The following is a 23,225-nucleotide window of genomic DNA, read 5'->3' as shown; positions in this document are numbered from 1 at the left end:
TTTTTTCTTTTTTTTTTTTTTTTTTTTTTTTTTTTTTTTTTTTGCCTGTCCTCTCGGGGAAGTTTGTATGGGGCTACTAGCTCACATGCGGGATCAGAATGGTGTGAATGACAGCCGCACTGTGTCATGAAGGTGGTGGTGGTTTCTGCACAAGAGACCAAATAAGAAGAAAGCTGAGAGAGGGGGGAAACGTTTTTGGATGACAAAGGATGGGTAAGTGAACTTTTGTTGTTTCCTTCTGAGCAAAGCTGATCCTCTTGGCTTCCTATCCTCAGTCGTGGCATTAGCAGATAAAAGACGGGGAAACAGGCAAAGAGCAGCAGCCTTTGAGTTTGCCAGTTGATTCACTATACTTGCTATTATATTTTTAGATCATTTTCCTTTTTGCAGTGTTTTTTTTTTTTTTAATCTGTAAATGCACAACACGAATTTAAACAGACTCTAGAGAAATATCTTTAAGACTGTCTCTGCTGTCTGCGCATCCACAGCTTGGGAATTGAGCATGAGATAAATACTGTGTTTGCTTCTATTTCTTGATAATATTAACGAGGCTTATGTTTCTGGTAGCTGTCACGATGACTATTAACACTTTGCTGCGTGTGTGTAGGGGTGGGGTCCTTACTTTATCAGAGGTTGCACAAGGGCTTGTTTTATCTTTGAAGCTGGATTCTGAACACGGCTTCCGAATTTCCAGCAGTCATTTGCCAGTCTTATTTTTTCAAGTGTGACTGGCTTTTTCCCCCCCTTTCTCCTGTCTGGAAGAGCTGGAATGTATTTCAATGAGTCTGTAGCTGTCAAGAGGACAGACAGCAAGATCGGGTTTTAAATTAAAAAAAAAAAAAAAAAACTTAACTGAGAAGAAGGATGGGTTTTAGATCAGGGATTTGGTTGATTGCCTCTTGGTTAAAATTTTAAAAATTTAAGGAAAATAAAAGAAACTGCAACACATGGTAGTTGTTTCTTTTTTTTTTCTCTCCCTTAAGAAATAATAAATCTACTGTTGATAGAGGAAAGAAGTCCCTTAACATGCAATGACTTGGAAATGCAGTGTAAGTGCCAATAGATTGTAACTTTGCAGGCTTTCTGAAGTTAATTGAGGTTGGGGAGAAAAAAGTCAGTGAGAATTGAGCAGAGATCAGGGTGATGTGGAGAAAAATAGTAGTTGGCTGCTTCTTTCCTTGTTTATCCTTCGAATTTGCAAAAGCAACTCTGTTTAAAATAATGACAAAGTAACACTACACAATATTTTTTGCTTTTTAGGCAAATACTTAATAAGAATTTTGACAGTCTTAACTTTGGAGTGTTCTCTGTTATGAGTATTTAGATGTCTTAGCTCCTGTATCATTGGGCAGGGAGCCACAGTATGCAATAATCTATGCTTATTAACAACTTGAGAGCACCTTGTACTGTTATTTGTCTTCATCCAATGCTTCATTGGCTGCCTATACTAGTCTCAATGCTGTTTTTCCAGAGCTCACACATTGCGATCCTATTATACAATAAGTACACGATTCAGGCAGGGTAAACTTGGGTTACCTTGACAGCTTACTGAAGCTCTTTTGCCAAATCACAGCCTGTTTGCTCAACTAGGAAAGACGTACAGGTACCAGGTTTACTATGTCACAGTTTTGACCTTACCAGAGTACATCCTACACTTCCTTTTGGTACTGTCGTTCAATACAGTGGCTAGCCAAATATTATTGTTATTAAAATGTCAGCATTCAGTGGTGAGAAAGGCTCTGTGCTTTTCAATGTTGAAATAAGTAGGAACTCCTGAAACTCAAAAAGGCTTTTCTTAGTTCTATGGGATTGTGGTGATTGGAAGATCAAGGAAGAAAAAGTGAAACCTAAGCAGCAAACATGCAACACTGAAGAAAATAATGCTCGAAATGTTAATGCATTTTCCTTAAATCAACTGTCCCATTCCTACAGTAGAGGAAATGCCCCTGTTATTGGTAAACCGGCGGTGATTTATTTTAATAGCTTCACAATGTGCATCTGTCTTTTTTTTAATATCATAGGTTTCCATTTAATTACGCAGCTGAAAGGCATGAGTGTGGTGCTGGTGCTACTTCCTACACTGCTGCTTGTTATGCTCACGGGGGCTCAGAGAGCTTGCCCAAAGAACTGCAGATGTGATGGCAAAATTGTGTACTGTGAGTCTCATGCTTTCGCAGATATCCCTGAGAACATTTCTGGAGGGTCACAAGGCTTATCATTAAGGTTCAACAGCATTCAGAAGCTCAAATCCAATCAGTTTGCCGGCCTTAACCAGCTTATATGGCTTTATCTTGACCATAATTACATTAGCTCAGTGGATGAAGATGCATTTCAAGGGATCCGTAGACTGAAAGAATTAATTCTAAGCTCCAACAAAATTACTTATCTGCACAATAAAACATTTCACCCAGTTCCCAATCTCCGCAATCTGGACCTCTCCTACAATAAGCTTCAGACATTGCAATCTGAACAATTTAAAGGCCTTCGGAAACTCATCATTTTGCATTTGAGATCTAACTCACTAAAGACTGTACCCATAAGAGTTTTTCAAGACTGTCGGAATCTTGATTTTTTGGATTTGGGTTACAATCGTCTTCGCAGCTTGTCCCGAAATGCATTTGCTGGCCTCTTGAAGTTAAAGGAGCTCCACTTGGAGCACAACCAGTTTTCCAAGATCAACTTTGCTCATTTTCCACGTCTCTTCAACCTCCGCTCAATTTACTTACAATGGAACAGGATTCGCTCCATTAGCCAAGGTTTGACATGGACTTGGAGTTCCTTACACAACTTGGATTTATCAGGGAATGACATCCAAGGAATTGAGCCGGGCACATTTAAATGCCTCCCCAATTTACAAAAATTGAATTTGGATTCCAACAAGCTCACCAACATCTCACAGGAAACTGTCAATGCGTGGATATCATTAATATCCATCACCTTGTCTGGAAATATGTGGGAATGCAGTCGGAGCATTTGTCCTTTATTTTATTGGCTTAAGAATTTCAAAGGAAATAAGGAAAGCACCATGATATGTGCAGGACCTAAGCACATCCAGGGTGAAAAGGTTAGTGATGCAGTGGAAACATACAATATCTGTTCTGAAGTCCAGGTGGTCAACACAGAAAGATCACACCTGGTGCCCCAAACTCCCCAGAAACCTCTGATTATCCCTAAACCTACCATCTTCAAACCTGACGTCGCCCAACCCACCTTTGAAACACCAAGCCCTTCCCCAGGGTTTCAGATTCCTGGCACAGAGCAAGAGTATGAGCATGTTTCATTTCACAAAATTATTGCAGGGAGTGTGGCTCTCTTTCTGTCAGTGGCCATGATCCTCTTGGTGATCTATGTGTCTTGGAAACGCTACCCAGCCAGCATGAAACAACTCCAGCAACACTCTCTTATGAAGAGGCGGCGGAAAAAGGCCAGAGAGTCTGAAAGACAAATGAATTCCCCTTTACAGGAGTATTATGTGGACTACAAGCCTACAAACTCTGAGACCATGGATATATCGGTTAATGGATCTGGGCCCTGCACATATACCATCTCTGGCTCCAGGGAATGTGAGGTATGAACCATGATCCTCCTAAAAGCATTTCTACTGCGGGGAAGGAGAGGTAAATGTTTGAAGCCCTAGAGGTGTCTCTAATCACTAGAAAGATTAATGACCCTTTTGCTTTTGGGTTTTACTCAGTATGAAAGGTTACTTAATTAAATTACAACCACCAGGAAATTGACTGCTTTTTTTTTTTTTTTTTTTAATGGTTGAATCTTGAAGGAAGTTCATTCAAGGATAAGTTGGAATAAAGCACTATGTTAAAACATCTGCTTTTTAACAATTTGTATACAGGGGTTGGACTTAAAAACACACATACAAACAAAACTCTTTTCGTTCTGAAATTTCTGTGTGGTTCTTGGTGTTTGACTTTTGTAATGGAGTAAAGAAGAGGGGCCAGCTTAATTTAAAAATAAAGTGAGTTTACCAAAATTCCAGAAGGTAATGAAGATTTAAACCAAAGAGCAATTTTCCCAAGGGTTGATTTTGTTGTAAATTTTTAGTTTGAATGAAAGCATGCAACAGGGATCTTACACCCGTGTTACTTGCCATTTAGTTATTATACCAGCATAGAGAATGTCAGAGGCCTACTGTGTAATTGTATCAGGCTCCTAAGGTGTCTTTTATTTTTTTTTTCCTTCTTTCCTACTTTCTTTCACTCTTTCCTTTCCTTACTTTTTCTTCCTTCCTTTTTCATTTTTTTTGTTTTGTTTTGTTTTTTAATTACTGGGTTATAGATCTGATTTAAAAGGTTTTTATGCACTGGCTATTTGTGTTTAATCAGAATGAAACTTCAATTCCATGCTTTGGCTTTGTCCCTGGTAACTAAAATCAGGTCATAATTTTGTGGATGATTTAGCAATAACAAAATGGCAGTCATAGCAAGGACTGTTTGTCACTATTGCTGTCATCCCCAAAAGAAATGATATGTATTCTTGTTAAACTTATTCAGAAGTGAGTGATACAAATATTCATAAATAAAAGGAGAGAGGTTTGAGTTCTGGGTATTCTCCCTTTCTGTAACAGCCTCAAGTAAAGGCGTACCTTCCATGTTATATTATTTTTGTTTTTATAAGAATAAATTTGGACCCGGTTTCTGATTATTTAATTTTAAAGATCACTTACAGGAACATGTTAATGAGTAGACACATAGTCACAAATTTCAAACTTGTCAATAAATAATACAGGATGTAAATTGTTCTTTTCTTGGTAAAGTTGATCATTATGTGCAAAGATTGACTACCAAGGCCTTGTTTGCTGGAAGAAACTAGTGAAGAGAGGTTAAAGTCTGGGAATATAATGTTTTAGTATCTGATTTTAGTTGATTACTTTTTCAAAAGACAGTTTTAATGAGTATTTAAAGATGTTGCCCTTTCTAATGCTAGTTAACAGTTGGAAAATATAATTTGCTCTTTGATAGTGTATACTCCAATTTTTCCGTAGTCCTAACTGCAAATGCTAATGAAAATGTTTTCAGACAAAGCACTGAATTTGAAATAATCTCTAACTCAGTACAATTTGGACTATTGAACTGTTCTTCAAAGAGTTCATTTTCGCCTTTTTTTGTGTATCATTGAAAATAAGAGAAGTAATCCCAGATAATAAATTCCTAAAAGGAAACTGTATAAGCAATTGCCCTTAAAAATTAAAGAGAATAAAAGATTTTCTATAAAAGTCTAACAAGGCTTGATGTTTTTATTGCAGGCCCACAATTATACAATATACTTGAATATTAGTAACACAAGTTCATCATATTTTATTCTGGGTTCTCCTTATATTTTGTGATCCTCTTAAAGGCTGGTAACATAAAAAGAAAAGAAAAATCTAGATGCATTAATTCATTTTCTCTTGACTTTTGGAGTAGAATGCTGATTTTTATTTTTAAGAATCACCAAGAAGAAAGAAGCATTCTTAAAGAACCAGGACTTGAGAACCGGGGTTCTAAAACTTTTCCAGAGATCTTAAGTTTCACAGATTATTGCATCAAAAACCCTAGGCATTACCATGATAGAAACAAATTTAAAAGATGGTTCATTTAATTAAAACGTGTGTTTAAAAACACATTTTGATATTGTATGTGTTATATAGATTGACATTTAATGTCACGAAATTGCCCTAGTATTGTTGAAAATGAATGTGTTGTTAAGGCATTAAATAATGAAGAATGTAATTAAATATTGTAATAATTCTGTTGAGTCAAAATGGAATCCTTACTGAAGTAGCTCAAACTTTCTGTGGCCTAAAACATGGAAATTAGAAGGCTCTACATTTAAGATCATATGTCCATTTAGGATGGGGGGGTTGCTATAAAACTACATTTAAATGAATTTCAGCTTGTTTTAAAACAAAAACATACAAAAGCAAACATTGCAGGGGTCACCCCATTTTTGGACAGAATGTTTGCTGTATTACAGTTATAGGTAGATATAAACAATGAGGAAAAGCAAACTCTTAGAAATTGTTATACAGAAAGTCCTAATTACTTCCTGCTTCTTTGTCACTCAGAGTAAAATTTCTCCTGTTGAGAAATATTCCTTTGGACAAAATTTCTCTACAAAATAGAGTCAAGAGAGGGCAGTGATTTGCCTAAGTTTACAATGTTTTTGGAATAGTAGAAGTATGCTGAATTTTAACCTGGCATTGTTTCATAAGTCTCATATATCACTAGTTTAGCAGAGAAGCATTAATATATTTATAAGACATTTTTGTGAGGTAGCTTTTTTAAAAAAATATTCAAAACACCAAACTCTACCCAATAAAGCCATAAATATTTAATTGGGAAACTTAGCACCAAATGCTAATTTTCTAAGATAGTGCCTTGAAGAAATAAAAATTGCATTAAATTTAAAATTCTACTTTCCAAACTTTATATTCAGTTACCATTACCTAAATATGGTTACAAGATCCATTTTGTTTGTTTTTTTTTGAGAAGATTTTTTTTTTAAATTGAGATTATTGATTAGATTGGTGTTTGTGAACTTCCATACAAATATAGCATGCAATTTTCAAATTAAATAATTTTGTCTCTATGTTTTGCAACTTTTAATTCTGAAAAGTCCATGTGCACATACCATACTGATAAAATGAGGGATAATATTTTAATAATTTGGGCAGTAAAAATTGTTCATATCTATAAAAGAGAAATAGAGTAGATAGTTATGAGTAATTAATATGACATATAGCACAAGTATAAGGGATACATACATCTCAATCATCATACTTTGAGTGGATCAGTGTGCTTGGTTGAACTGAATCATTCACTTTGTCCTCAATATGTACTCAGAAAAGAGAATTTAAAGCCAAAATGATACAGCTTTTCCTAAAACTGTAAGGTGTTACTATAAATAGACAAAATGCAAATATTTACTTTTAAAAATAGCTTGTGTAGCTTGGCATAATGTTATCTCATTAAAAAATATGATCAGGGCTATAAAGTTGCTTCATTCTGCATATCAAATTTTCCCTTCAAAATTTTAAAGAACAAAGTTTTGAATTTCTAGTTCTTCTAGAATTTGTTTCATCAACTGAAATAACAAGGGCCTTTATATATTAGACAATGTGAATACAGGACAAGAAAGAACATTTGTAGTGTGGTTTGTACATTTAAAAAAATTAAATTGGTAAAAACTTAAAATGAATGAATGTAGTCTCTAAAGAGACTCTCCATCCAAAATGTTTCAATAGTTAAGTAATTGAAATATAAAGTTTAATGATCCCATAGTGCTACCAGTGCTGCTATTAGGAAAATAGCAGTAAAGGTGACATTATAGGTGTATATTTTCCAAATATTTAATATTTTCATTACTTTCTTCAAAATTGAGCAAAATTTTTAAAAAATACTGGTTTTCAGTTCGGGTTATATAATTTCTTTCACTGTTATGCAGAGGGTGGTATAAACCATTTCTAACAACTTATATTTATTGACTCTGTTAGGTCAGGTTCAAACAATTGGCATACAGTAGACCATTAACTTCTTCTCACACTTTAGATATTTGATATTTTGCAGTGTGCTAAGTGAATTTCCAAGGACTACTAAGCGAAATGTATGTACAAAGACGATTCTAAGGAAAACAGACCCAGTTACCTTAAGTTTAATTAATGGTTTATCAACATAAAGCTATAGAAAACAAACTATTTAGGTGGCTGACTACAACTGTGTCATGATACAATGTTATAAATGAAACTGTATTTGTATATTAAATAGAATATGTGTATGTTTTCAAAAATTTGAGGTCAAAATTACCAAGATTTTTTTTAGTTAGGAATATAGTCCTTAAGGTAAATGTATTATCATATCTAAAAATTTTAAGTATCATCAGGCGCGGTGGCTCATGCCTGTAATCCCAGTACTTTGGGAGGCCAAGGAGGGTGGATTACTTGAGGTCAAGAGTTTGAGACCAGTCTGGCCAACATGGTGAAAACCTGTCTCTACTGAAAATAACAAAAATTAGCTGGTCATGGTGATGCATGCCTACAATCCCAGTAAATAGGGAGGTTGAGGCAAGAGAATTACTTGAACCCAGGAGGTGGAGGATGCAGTGCAAGATCACACTACTGCACTGCTGCCTGGGCGACAGAGCAAGACTCCATCTCAAAATAAATGCATAAGCAAAATATAAATTATAAGTATCTTACATCTATGTAGTCTAAAATTCTTTTTTAAAAAACAAAATATAACATACAGTCAAATCTGTATTTATACTACATATTGCCATTTTTTGTGTTACTTTAGACTTGTCACTTCGTTTCTCTGTGACGCATCGCTCAAAGGAGTGACTCAGCTGGCGCAGTGTTTCCCAACACAAAGCAATTCTCAGATTAGCATAAAATTTGTAAAATCTCAATGGTCATTCTCAGAACTAAAAAAGCAGGATGAGCTGTGGAGAAAAAGACTGAGCTACTTACATTCATTTGTCAATGAGAAAAGAAAGAGCTTCTTGAGGTACTAAAAACTGGGGGTGCCCAGGTGAGCAGCCACACAATTTCTTTATGCTTGAGGGGAAAATATGTACCCCACACATACAAACACGTGAGCACATGAGTGCACACTCCCACACACATATGTCTTTGAAATTCTGCTAAGTAACTAGATATTTTGAAAGCACTTAAAACTGTCCGCTTTTTTAAAAAATCGATTGTCTGAATTAGGTCCAATTAAAATCTATTTGTGAATAGAGTTTTCATTAGAATTCACAAATGGTAGTGGTGAAGAGTGACAGCTGCCAAAAAAAAAGACCGACATAGCTAATTTAGGAAAGATTTTAAACTGACAATAAATGACCCCTTTTTTTTTTCTGGAATTAGTTTGTATTAAGATCTCACCGACAAGGTTTTAATAAATGATCGCTCTCTCAGACTCCAAGCTGAGAAGTCTACGGTCTTAGGAATGTGTAGCTTTTGACACACCCCAATAATATCCACAGGATGCCAGAATTTCCTTCGTGAGACCTTTCTGTGTTTATAAAATGTAATCATCCCTAGTTCTTCTCAGGAATTGCATTTAGAGATGGTTTTATGCTTTAGGAGTTGCTCAGTAACATTTTCACTGGGGATTTGGTGACTCATCTGAATTTTCATGTCTCTAGAGTTTCATGATTCACTAAATCAAAGCGAAGCAGAAGCAACCTGTATATCACTAGACACTGAGAGTTTTGAAAAACTAGTATGTCTTTTGATCAGGGAAAAGCATGAAGTGATATTGAATATATTTTAAAAATTAAAATTGCTTTTTATAGTACCAGAAAAACCATCATTCACTGAGTCAGTTTAATAAAATCTCAATATTCATGAAAGGAAAAAGAAATTACAGGACTATTTTTCTCATGCACTCCATAAGCCATTCAAATTGTAACTGTAAGGTAGGAAAGGTTGAGAAAAAAAGCACAATATTTCCTAAGGTATCAAACAATTGGTTTTTTAAATAAACATCTGCTAGAAGCTGCTAGATAAGTTCAAAGACTGTATTTAAACTTCTGCTAAAGAGTTTAAAAATAATGCTTTCACTGTCAAGAGAAATTAAAGTCTAAACAAACATAACCATGGAAAATTAGTCCTTTACAAGGGAGGCCAGGTAATATGGTACACCTATAGTCCTAGTTACTTGTGAGGCTAAGGTAGTGAGATTGCTTAAGGCCAAAAGTTCTAGGTTGTCCTGAGCAGTGTTTGAGCCTATGAATAGCCTCTGTGCTCCAACCTGGGCAAAACTCAGGGGCTGTCTCTAAAACTTACAAATAAAAATATATGAAAGGTAAGACCTTAAATTTATACTTACATAAGTTTTGTAAACTTAAGTTTGGGGAATGAAATGATAGCAAAGTCATTTGATTTAATGTCATAAAGTTTGACCTTAAGTCAAATCTATACGTTATAATATTGCAAACGTAAGTTTGGGGAATGAAATGACAGCAAAGCTGATACATATTAATAAAATATTTAAAAATGGTGAAAATGTGAGAAATTCAGAAAAAAAATATGAGGAAGCATGATTAAAAGGAAAACCCTGAACACAAACATTAAACTATTAGTATATTTTATTTCTATGTACAATAATAATAATAAATACCATAACCTTATTATGTATTTGCTTAAAATAAGTTAGCAAACTTGCTTAAAATAGGTTAGCAAATGTGCTTAAAATAAATGCATATAAGCAAATATATAACTCAAAAGGTTATGGCATTTAGCATTATTGTTTGTACATGGAAATAAAATATACTAATAGTTTAATGTTATATTAATGAAATAAAATATAAATATCAAAGTAACTTTGAAATATTTCATTTAAACAGCTATATACAATTAAACACTCATGTATCTTCTATAAATATTTCTAAGATATTAATATGTGTATTGAATACAGATGGTATTGCTTTTGAATACAGACAGATAATTGCTTTTTAATAAACACAGTTCTATACTAACTTATCCAGTTTATATGAATTGTCTCAAAATTAAATATTTGTGGAAGATACATAAAAAGAAATTTAATGACAGAATTTTTTTATTTCCTCTCTCATTGCCTCAATTTGGTATGACTGTTTTCCAAATTTTGGGATGTCCACACACCATAACTTGTAAGGTATGTTGTCTTCTTTACCTAGTTTTTCATCTCTTTGTTTACTGAATGCAGACCTCAGAGAAAAGTGGAAAAATACAATCATTACATCTAGCAAGAAGAATCACTTTTTCCATTTTTTTTAAACACAAGTTCTTCTAGCAGGTGTGATTAAGGTATAGTAAACATTTTGACTGCAGGTTTTAAAATACAATGGTCAGGTGTAGGGTAACTATAATGTCAAAACTTATGACACATAATTTTTACTTTTACTTACATTTTAATGGGTCAAGTCTTCAAATATCATTGATTTAAAACCAAAAAATGAATAAATTTTTAACAAAGCAGACAAACTAAGATAAACATGGATGAGTTGTTTAAGAGAATTCACTATATTTTTAGGATCTAAATAAGCAATATATGCTTCAAAATAGGAATATATAGAGTTATGATTTGATTCTATTTGGGCTAAATTTTTAAACTTAAAGCAAAATTACATAGACACTAATTTTGGAGTAGCAAAAAATATAGAAAAAAATGCCTGCAAATGTTCTTTTATTTTGAAAGGACAGTGCTACTTAATTCATATTCACTGTATATTTTTCACTTTCAAAGTACAACAATTGTTGTTCAGTTGCCTTCTCTTAAAATAAAATGTCATTAGGTAAAGCCTTGAAATTGTGATGATTTTATTGAGACAAATAGAAACAGTCTTTGAGTATAAATTCTAAATTTGCATTTCAATTCTTCCCTCCTTCCTCAAGCTACATTAACTGAAACATACATTCTTTCACTTGCTCTTGAAGATCTAAATATTTGAGGTGTTAAATTATTAAAAGTTGATTCTTTGTTTCCTTTCACTGACTCATATTAAATACATTTATTTTCAAATGACACCTTAAAAATATGTTTGTTTGTTTCATCATAAATTTCATCATGATGCATTCATTTCACTATTAAGTGCTTTGATATTTACAGTCGTAAATTGATACCACTTTTGTCAGTTGTTCCTAATAAGACTTAAAGAAACAATGGAAATATACATAAATTAGGTTTGAGTCTTTTTTAGTATGGTCACCATAGATGAAAAAATGATATTTTCTTCCCTGTTTATAGCTCTGTAAAAGTAATAGCAGAGAGGTCAGCCTTGAAGTACTTTAGGTTGATGGTCAAACCACAACATGGACAAATATTGCCTTGGTCCAGTGGTTAGATCAAGGGGTGAAAAAGAGGTCTTAGATTTGAAGTGGACTCACTTTACTTCTTTAATATTGGACAAGTAAATATATATCTGACCTTTCTGTGATATAATTTTTTCATCTATTGAACTAGGATAATAACTTTCCAAGTAACTTGTTGAAATGATTAATGAGGCACCATTCAAAAACCACTCTGAACTCCTCCATAAAAAGCTTCAGTGTAAATATGAATGATTATTAACCATAAGCCCTACTGTTTACTGAAAAATGCAAAATACAATGTAGCTGTATTATTTTCATTGTTATTATTAGTTACAATGATGGTTATAATACTCCCTGATGTAGAACAAGTGTTGTGGTTACATTTTTACTAAAGTGAATAATAAACATGACCTTTCTGTCCCTTGTCTGAGCTGTAATTTAGTTTGGGTACCAGAGCTGGCAATATTTAATAATACCCCAGGATTTGTAAAAAACTCCCTTGACGGAACATTTTATTCACCTTGCAAAGAAAGCAGCATTTATAATTATTTTGTTGTTACTATGTCTAAAGAAGAAAGGAGTTAGAGAAACAATTTATAAATTCCCCATCTTATCAGATATCATACTTCAGTTCATTTTAACAAGCAGAACAGTTTGTTTGTTTGTTTGTTTGTTTTTTGGCTTTTTTTTTTTTTTTTTTTTTTGATACAGAGTCTCACTCTGTTGCCCAGGCTAGACTGCAATTGTGCCATCTCAGCTCACTGAAATCTCCACCTCCTGGGTTCAAGCGATTCTCCTGCCTCAGCCTCCTGAGTAGCTGGGATTCCAAACATGTGCTACCATGCCTGACTAGTTTTTGTATTTTTAGTAGAGACAGGGTTTCACCATGTTGGCCAGGCTGGTCTTGAACTCCTGACTTCAGGCGATCTGCCCGCCCTGGCTTCCCAAAGTGCTGGGATTACAGGTGTGAGCCACTGTGGCCAGCCTTAGAAACAGTTTTTCATTCCCCAGGTGTTTATGCATCACACATGACAAGTGGGAGTTTTCAGCAATACATTAAATATTCCTTTTGAATTCAGAAGTTATTAGTAAGTGATTTAAAGAAGAATTGATATGGCTCTAGGGCATATATATGTGTGTTATATATAATTTAATAATTTGTATATAAGTATATTGGTTAAGTACAAGCTCTTATATTTGTAGAAATATGTATTGCATCATTCTTATTATTGTCCCCATAGTGAAATATATTTTAAACTGAATCACATTTCTTCCTAAGTTTTTCAGTGGAATATTTCTCATGATATGATTGTGTGCTATGAAGTAAGAGAGGGCACCACTGACAAAAAAAAAAAAAAAAAAAAAAAAAAAAAAAAAAACACACACACACAAACAAACCCCATAAAGACAAAATAGTAATGTTACATTTGCTTGAGGAAACAAATGATTTTCTTTATGATTGGTAAAGCGTAATTATTCCAATGAGGGGATTCTGCCAGTTGTTGAGTATATCTATTTTGATTATGTACTATAGAACTAGGGAAATAACATGGTTTGGGTTCTCCCTGTGAGATGGTTCGGAGTTAAAATTGCATTAATCAGTTGTCCTCCACGAGCCCTTACTCTGACTGGAGAATCACAGGGATGTTTTGGATCTCCAAGAAATTAGTGTCACTTCAGGGTTTGTGTGGAGTAATCCCCAAAAAATCTGATTACTTCACATTCCCCAATACACAGTCACCTTAGAAAATAGTTATAGATCTCGCTGGAGAAGGCTGGGGGAAAGTTTAACAGCATACATTTTTCGTAGTATAGCAGGGTCTTTCCTCAAGGGGACCTTGTCTGCCTTTTCATTCAGTGGATTCTGGGTCTGTAAACTGACTCAAGTCTGGGAATTGATTATGGGATCATGACTCTTTTGGTGATTCAAATTAGACTTCTGTTCACTTGAGCTAGAACTCTTCCACTTATGCAGATCAAGTACGAATTTAATGGATTTCTACGTACCTCTCTTCTAGGGACACCATGATCCACTAGTCAGCATCACAGATCTTTTTGAGTCAAGGTATTCTGATCACTGCTTTGACTTTGCTATCATCATGGTAACCATGCTCACCTTGTCTTTGGTGATTAAGTTCTGACACCAGGTCCATGCCACTCTGGAATTCCATTTTGTTCATTGCATTTAGGGATTCCAATTTGATAGTAGCTGTTTGCTCTGTAACTTCTGAACCACAGAGAACAAATATTCTCAACCACTTTTTCCTCTCTCACCTTTGGGATGTGGCGTGTAGTGTTCTAATTAGAATTTCTTTTCTTTTTTCTTTTTTTTTAATTTCTGAGAAATGTTGCTTAGATGGCAATCTTGCAACTTGAGAGGTAAGGGAATTTAAAATTTAAATATAAATTTTTAACTTTTGCAAATCATAATCTCTTTGGTTCTCTGACAACTCACAGTGTGGCTTTTCCCAAATAACTGGAGGATAAGAGATGATTTAAAATCAGCATTCCAATGTGTTGCCCCTTTACCTTTGGTATAAAGTCTTCCTTTGGAATGTGTATATGATTCTCCAACAAAACATGAAGATTGACAAGGAATCCTTGGGCTAGAAAGAAGATGGCATTCATTCTCTTTCTCACTGAGTTTTTTTTACTAAAAATGTATTGAAACAGATTATATAATTAATTATATAAGCAAATATATGATTTTATCCTACAATGTTTGACTATTTCTACTCTAATTATACTAAACAATTAGAAAGATACAGGTTATTCTGATATATGAACAAGTATAATTTTGTGGATTAACATGATACATTTTAATTTCCATTGTTTTCTAGTTACAAAGTAAATGAATGCTTTTTAAGAAAATACTGAAAACATAAAGTTATTTATAAAAATAATCAGAATAATTATCAACAAGTCCCGCTATGCAGAGATAATACGTTAAAAATTCTGACACATAAATTCTATCATATGCACAGGTATGTGACTGTGGCTATTAGAGAAAATTAATTTCGTATTAGAAACTGTATGTATATGATTGCATAGTATTACTTTAAAGTTCACATTTTATTATGAATAGGAATGTTTTTAAAAACATAATTTTTGAAAGTATATTCCTAAGATGTATCATTTTTTTACTTATGCCTCCCTTTTTGTTGAACATTTGCAATGGTTCATTTCACTGTCACAAAAATGTCTTAAATTACCTCATCATATTGATAGATTCCTACAAAAGAAAATACAAGGCTAGAAAGAATAAAAAATGTAATCTACTTAACACATTGCCAAAATTACTCTCTCAAAAACATAACTTTTTATATTTTTTATCTTACCACATGCATTGTGTAGGAGTTCCCATTTTTCCACGTATACCCCAACATTATTTATTATCTCTTTTTTTAACAATTTGACAGGTTATTTTTTAGCATGTAATGTTTACATGTTTGACGTTAGTGTAGTAGAACCTTTTTCTCGCATTTTGTGTTACTGGATTTCTTATTTTGAAATGTGGAATATAAACAGTCTTTGAGGTCAACAATAATAACGTTATGCATTATGTTTTCTTACATTGCTTTTACTTTAAAAATGTCTTTCTCATCCTGTGTATGCTAAATATTTACTATATTTTAATAATTTCCTCTATAGGTTTATTTTTATGTTTAATTCTTAACCTATCTGAAACATACTTTAGCGTATTCATGTAAAATAGAGAACTAGTTTTTTTCCTGCTAAAACATTATAATTCTCTCTGTATATATTAATAATAATGTAAAATTTTAATATATCCAGGTCATTTTTATGCTTTCTATATTCCACTCAAGAATTCACTCTTTTTTTACAATGTAAGAACCATATTTTCAAACGCTATTATAGTTTACAATATATTTTACATTTTATAAATAAGTATTCTTGCTCCAACCACTAAATACCACATCTACTAAAAAAGAATTGTCATGTTTTTTCTTTACCATTTCTATTTGAAATGAGGTTTTTGCATCTCTTTCTCTTCCCTGAACACATGTATTTGGTATTTTGACTAGAATTATGTGAATCTATGAATCAATTTGGAAATAATTGAATCTCTACATCTTTCAAAAGGAAATATTATAAAAAAGTATTGTTATAGAGCTTGATTTATGTCATTCCTTTCTATGTCCCCTTTAAAGAGTGTTCATTTGATTCATTTTAAAATTCTAACACAGATATGATAATGCACATGTATTTATGTCCATATTTATAGGCATCCATATTTTGAATATATCCGTTCATTTTAGTATAATAATTTAAAAAAAATTAGTTCAAAAATAATTTTGCAAAACAAAGTGTTTATCTTCTCTTTTTAAATAGTTACATTTCTTATTTATTATACTTCTACATATGATGAAGAAATCTTCTAGAATGCCATTATATGACTATGGTGATTTGGAGCAACTTTTTTTGTTTCTAACTTTAATTTGACTGCTGTATTTTGGTCCACTTCATATATTTATTCAACAAAAATATATTGTGTACCTATACGAATATGTGGTAACACTGGACTCAGTGCTATTTTTAAACTAGGAAAACACTGTTTTTTAGCAAAATCTTATTTATCACAATTATCATATAGTCTCATTTATAAAAATTAACAATTATTAGGACAGACACTAAATTTATTGAATAAATTTCTAGCTTTTTTTTTGGTGAGGAATATCTTTTTTCCTATACTTTGGTTTTTGATTTTATGAATTTTTTATATATTATTTCATAATATTAAATGTGATTTGTATTTCTGGAATAAATTGTGGTTGTTCTTTCATTATATTCTTTTCCAGATCAGCTCATATTGAGCTCATTATGATTTGTAATTTACAATTATCTCTTAAATAAAAAGAGATCTCAATATTATGTTCTTTATTAGTCGAGTTATATTTAATAATTTGTCTTTTTCTAGCTCTAAAATCATTGAAATAATATAGAAATTGTTTTCTCTTGAAACGTACAAAATATTCATGAAAATTTGCCTTTGTAGAACCCCCTTTGGATATAATGCTGAGAAAAAATTATAAATTTTATTCAGATTTTTCTTTTATGTCTGTGAAGCAGAATGTTAAACTACAGTTTCTTATAAAATCCACATTTCATTGAAAATTTAGCATGTATAGCAAATTGTTTATGTAATAATTATCCTTAAACATCTTCTCTAGTCATATATTTTGTTCATTCAATTACTATAGACCACTGCGTTACGAACTATAAATAAGGGATGTTAGCTCCTTGAGTCCGTATTCTTATAAACAGAATAAAATTGTTAGATCATTAGATGTAATTTTTCCCTAAGATTGTAAATGCCTTAAAGTTCTATTTCATTAATTGATTCTTGTTTATAATGGCTAAAGATCTACAGATTTATTGACTTTTTTCAAAGAACTAGTGGAGAATTACCATCAAATTAAAGGAAATTATATCAACATTCTACTTCCCAGGGTATAATACTGCCAACGTCTGTATGATTCCTCCATCCAATACTCTCTGATATTAAGTAATTTTACCTTATCAGTTACCTTTCACTTTTTTATGTAGTCAAATTATTTATTTGATCTGGATCAGAGGGCAGCAAACTATTTCTACAAATAGTAAGACAGACAATAGTTTAGACTTTATGGGCCATATGGTCGATGTCATAACTACTTTGTCACTATAGTACAAAAAGCTATAGAAAATATGTAAAGGATGAGTACATTTGTGTCCCAGTAAAACCTATTTACAAAAAGTGGTGGCAGGTTGGATTTAGCTTGTGTGTTAGAGTTTGCTGACCTGAATCTATATCATTTTTACAGGATTTTAAACATACTTGAGTATTCCCACTCAAGAAAGGGGGGAGAGAGAGAGAGAGAGAGAAGAGGAGAGAATTTTCCTATAACTTTAAATTCTCCTCCATTACTGCTCTGTCTTATACTTCCCTTTCATAGAAAATCTTTACAAAAGCTTCTACCCCAGTCTACTTTTCCCCATCAATAGCTAAGTCCTTCAGCCTACTATCATGTGGCATTAGAGCCCACTATGCCATCCAAACAGCTCTAAGTTGCCACCGACTTCATTATCACCAAATTTTATAATTTCAACAAAAATTCTTTGCTTTACTTTGATATCTCAATAATATTTAACAGTTGGCCTTTTTTCTTTCTTTGGATGTTTTCCTCCCTTGACTTCTATACATGGGTTCATTCATTTTTCATTTAATCATGCACCTTTTCCATATCTTTGTAAGTTAAAATTCCTCTACTGAGTTTTATGTTTTTCTTATGGATACACCCTTCTGGTCTTCTCTTATTCCATCATATTTCTCTCTCTCTCTCTCTCCCTTTCTTTCTGATCTCATTTACACACACAGAATATACTACCATTTATTCACTAAAATAAACATGTTATTTCTCTGTTGCTTGACCTCTTCTCTGAGTTCCCCACATGTATAAATATATACCAGCTTCTTACTTTGACACCTGAATTCAGATATCTGAGACATCTTAAACCAATTTCCAAAAGTAAGCCAATATCTTTTCTCCACATGTTTTTCTTCCTGGTATTTCTTGTTTTGTGAATGAAGCTATCCCTTTTGACAAATCAGAATCTCAGGAATTATCTTTAAAGCTATCCTCACCCTCATACTCTATAAGCAAGCTATCTTGGATTCTTATTGATTTTACCTCCTAAATATATCTCAAATTCCTTCATGTCTTTCCATCTTTACTAGTGATAATTTTTGTCCTATTTAGTCTCCTTAATTCGATTCTCGTTCCATTGAATTTCTTTCTCTACTACAGGTAAGGTGTAGCTTTCAAAACAAAGGTGGATCATGTTACATCCTCCTTTATTTATTTAAAGCAATTTAGTGGAGTCCTATTGTTGATAGAATGAGAACCAAAATATAAGCTAAAAAAAAAAAAAAAAAAAAAACCTGAATGACCTGGCCCTGCTTTCACAGATTTTCATTTTACATTGTCTTTGCTCTACAGTCTCCGATCATGGATGACTCTACTCTCAGCACTTGCTTTATTTTGCTTTCCTCTTATTTGCATCCTCCCTCCTTTGACAATGTTTTGATGTAAGTCTGGCCCTAGATTACCATTCACCTCCATATAATGAATTCCCATTCACCAGCTCCTCAGGAAGCCATTGCAGACATCTTTGTATAGTCAAACCACCTTGTTCTATTCTTGCTCACCCATCTGAGATGTACCCAAGTTGAGATAATCCCTTCTTTTTCATAATGATTTGATTAATGTCTGCCAATACTACTTGATCTAATTTACCCAGCAGAAGGTAACATATGACTTTTTTTTTTTGGACTTTATAATTCCAGTGCCTCACTCCATGTCTTATATACAATAAAAGCTTAATAAATACTTACTGAAAGAATAAATAATTACATTCCCGAATTTTAGTTTTTAAAAAATTTTCTGGCTTTTAAAAATAATTAGATATCTTCTTTGAAAAGCTTCTTTATAAATTTTTATTTCAAAATATTTATAAATTTATATCACTAAAGTTCAACGCTATAGATTAACTTTATGGTAAAGAGTTTTGTGTGGCCCAGTTTTTTAATACAAAATTTTTCTCTCATACTTTTGTTCATTGATATGCCATTTTATGACATGTTTATGTTCAAAATGATAAAATATGTAAGAGCAAAAATTTAAAAAATTTAACTTTTATGATCTTTTTTCTAAAACAATTGTGTATGCATTTTTATTACACAAAAATAATAATGTAAGCAAATTGCTTATAATCTGCCATTTTTGCTTACTGTCTTGTGAACATCTTTATATAACAGTAAGCATTCGTCTACATATATCTTTAGTTAGTGAATAATATTAATTTATTTTACATGGGTTCCAATTCTCTTTTGGTAGTGTTTTCAGTATTTTCAGGAAAAGCAAATTTAGGATGATAATGTTTGCACTTATGTCATTTCTGATATACTTAATGATTAACAATTTATAGTGATATTTCAAATCATTTTCTCACCTCAACATTTAAATTTTTTTGCAGTGATTTGTTCTAATTGAGATCAAATGATATTTTATTGTTCTATTAATATTCACCCTCAGTGTGATTACTAGTGACACATGTAATTTCTTACATTTGACATTTGTATATTTTAATTTCTGTATTTTATGTTCATTTTCTTTGCCTGTTCATAATTTTATTAACTTATAATAGGTTTTAAGTAGTTTATTAATCCTTTAGCTTCTATAAACATTGCAAATTGTTCAGAGCTTGCCATTTGGCTTTTATTTATTTTAGGTGGGATTTGATTGTGTGATTAGAAAATTAATTTCATTTATATATAGATTATTCTATATTTTATTTTATTGTTTCTGTCTTTATTGTATGGTACAAAGATTCTCTAAAATAATAGTAAATAACTTTTCACTTTATTTTCTTCTAATAGTCTCATGCTTTTTATTTGCATTAATTCAACTAACTTTTTATTGTCAAGCATTTTACCTAGTTCCCCAATTTCATGTCACTTAATTACAACTACAAAATTTTATATTTAAATTGTAAATCATTAAGTAGTTACTTATGGATACATACATTAACATTTTATGCATTATATTTATATGTTGTGTGTATGGACTATGTATTCATATATATGTTTTCATATATACAAATATATATGAATGTTTGCACTTATGTCATTTCTGATATACTTAATGATTAACAATTTATAGTGATATTTCAATTCATTTATATATAAATATATATACAAATATATATGAAAACACCTGTGCTTCTATTAAAATTTTTATCTTACTGGTGCTTTTGGCATACTGCTTAATCTAAAAGATTAAATTATGTTTAATTACTCTTGTTTAAAAATATATTTGGGGTATTATTTTCATCCAGTTTTTATATTTAGTTATAAAATGATATATATACATATATAAAATTATATATAATTATATTGATAGGAGTGGTTCTTTCCCACTATCTTGTCTTCTATTGCCTTTTATCCTCTCCAGAACCATATTCTAGAAATAAATCATTGTTAACTCTTTGTTCTGTTTTCTTCTGGATACTTTCTGTACTTATATGAATGAATATTTTCTTCTCAAAAAATATTATACTAGCTATACTGATCTAAATTCTGTTTGTATGCTTCTGGAATTATTTGTTTCACTCAATATATCTTGGACATTTTCTCATTACAGTAAATAAAGATCTACCTCTTTGTTTTTAATTTATTAAAATGATTCTCTAGTGGTAGACAAGTGAGATGTTTAGGATATTGAGATGAACTTTAGAATTATTATGTCAGTACCCTAATAAAGTGTCTTTGATACATTTAATTGGAATTGCGTTATTTTTTAAAAATAATCTGGAGTGAATGATTATCTTTTAAATTCTTAATCTTTCATTTTGAAATATGATAAGGCTCTATTTACTTATGTTGATTTGTATTTATAAGTCAAGTGTGCAGGAGAATACTACAATGTTATGCATACAGGAGAAAATTTATTTTTAAATATATTACAGATTATTTTATGATTTATTTCTAATATGAATATAATATGTTTTCTTTTTAAATATTTTCTGATTTTTGATCTTCTGTAATACAGATATGTTTGTTTGTATGGTTGTATGTTTAATGCACTTATTACAACCAGAAACAATATGCCAAATATTAAGTCCAATTGTGCTATTTTTTAGCTCAATAAATAATACATTTTTATTTTTTTCCATTATTCCCTGAACACCATCCATTGTTCAAATTCACATTTTTTTAAATCAAACTTCTGAAATAATGTTGATTAATTAGGAAGCTGTGAGAATGCTTAACAACTTTCTCCTCTCTCACCTCCACAATAATTCTGAGGAGGAAAAGCATTACTGTGGGTCATTCGGTCCAAGAACATGGAGCATTCAAAGTGATGGAAGACTGTTTACAACTGATAGTAAGACTCTTCTGCAGGAAGAGACTGCAGTAAAGTGGCCTGGCAGCTATCCTCAACTGAGAATGTCTTTATCCTGGGGAAATAGAATTAGACATGCTAAGCTATAAAAAGAAATATCACTTTTTTTCTTTGGTATCTCCTATTTGGCTCTACTAGATCTTATAATTTCTGGAATGACAAGTACAAGAAAGTCAAAGTAACCATGTGCTTTAAGGGCAAATTTTTAGGAAAGTGCTCTGTTTAAATTTGACCATGGGTTGCATTTAATCAAGCCTAGGCAAACTCATATGCCTTCCACGGAAGGAGAGGTAAGTAACATAGATGGTACACAAAGCAGCATATATAAATAAAGATTATTAACTTTCAGGGACCATGGAAACTTACAGCTTGCATAATGTCTATGAAAGCATTCAGCATTTTAACACTACGCCGGACAAATAAAATGGGCTTAGTCATAGCTTTTTTGTGGTTCATCTAGTTAGAGTGACTGACTCTGGACTTCAAATCATTGACAGCAGTCTTTGTAATTCACATGTTGTTCATTTCAGTTTAGCAAAGATAGAGTGAGAAACTAAAATCATTGCAGAACTAGGGAGCTAATGAAGCTTATTTTGAATTCTTTATTTCTGTCATACCTTAATATCTTTGCATCTCAGAGACGAGATTGACACCTGGTGTAGCTGGGCAGGGTCAGGTAAGTGCATAGAGAACTAGGACCAGGAAAATGTAACCTTAGGGACTTATAAATGCTAAGGCAGTTCTTCTTCCCATTGGCACATTTCTGGACAAAACCAAACAAACAAATAAACAAAACTCCTGAAGTAGGAAAGTATCTATTAAAGGGTTTCTCAAGTTCTACACTATTGACATTTCGGACCAGGTAATTGGTGCGGGCTGAGGTCTGTCCTGAGCATTGTGATAAAAATGCCTGGGCTCTACTCATAGATACCAACATCAGTGTCCACATGCCAATCGTGACAACCAACAGTGTCTCCAGATATTGCCCATTAACCCTGTGGGGAAGCAAAAGCAAAATCACCCATGGTTGAGGATTATTAATATAGTGCATAAAATCTGGTCTTGGAGAGGCTAAAAATACATTTCTACAGCCAAGGAAGGTTCACTTGCAATTCTGAAACTTCAGGAGGTGGATGTCATATGTAGAGAGCAAGGAGTAATCTATGTAGAGATTTGTAGGTATCTTTAAAGTAAACTGACACAAACTTCTAAATTCAGAGAATTTCTATGTTCAGGCATTTAACAAAGTGGCATTAGGATTTTGTTGATGACATGGATGATACGCTTCCCATGTTGAACTTGAAGGACTGACAGGTTAGCAGACAAAACAATAATAGTCCTTACAGGATGGGAAAAATAATTTGTTGCCAAAATAGTAATACTATAGGCTTAAATAATTTTGGATATGGTGAAGCAATGTTAGGAGTAAGTAAGTACATGGTAGAGAAAATACACTATCCCACAGGGTC

The 23,225-nt window shown here is 32.3% G+C and overlaps 1 protein-coding gene across 3 annotated transcripts in view; it reads left to right on the top strand.

Annotated features, from left to right (window-relative positions):
• LRRTM4 (leucine rich repeat transmembrane neuronal 4) overlaps positions 1-23,225 on the top strand; it is a 774,590-nt gene that overhangs the window by 717 nt on the left and 750,648 nt on the right. Inside the window, exons 2-3 of one of the 3 annotated variants that reach the window (XM_023188030.1) lie at positions 133-213; positions 2,022-3,568. In XM_023188030.1, the coding sequence (XP_023043798.1) occupies positions 210-213; positions 2,022-3,568 (1,551 nt within the window). In that variant the 5' untranslated portion in view covers positions 133-209. Of the gene's footprint in view, positions 1-62; positions 214-2,021; positions 3,569-23,225 lie in introns of all 3 variants that reach the window. The other 2 variants (XM_023188029.1, XM_023188028.1) reach the window with 2 other exon arrangements.

The sequence above is a fragment of the Piliocolobus tephrosceles genome, chromosome 15 (genome assembly GCF_002776525.5).
Source record: "Piliocolobus tephrosceles isolate RC106 chromosome 15, ASM277652v3, whole genome shotgun sequence".
NCBI classification, from domain to species: domain Eukaryota; kingdom Metazoa; phylum Chordata; class Mammalia; order Primates; family Cercopithecidae; genus Piliocolobus; species Piliocolobus tephrosceles.
The sequence above is the reverse complement of the archived record's forward strand: the minus strand, read 5'-3'. Positions and strand labels throughout refer to the sequence as shown.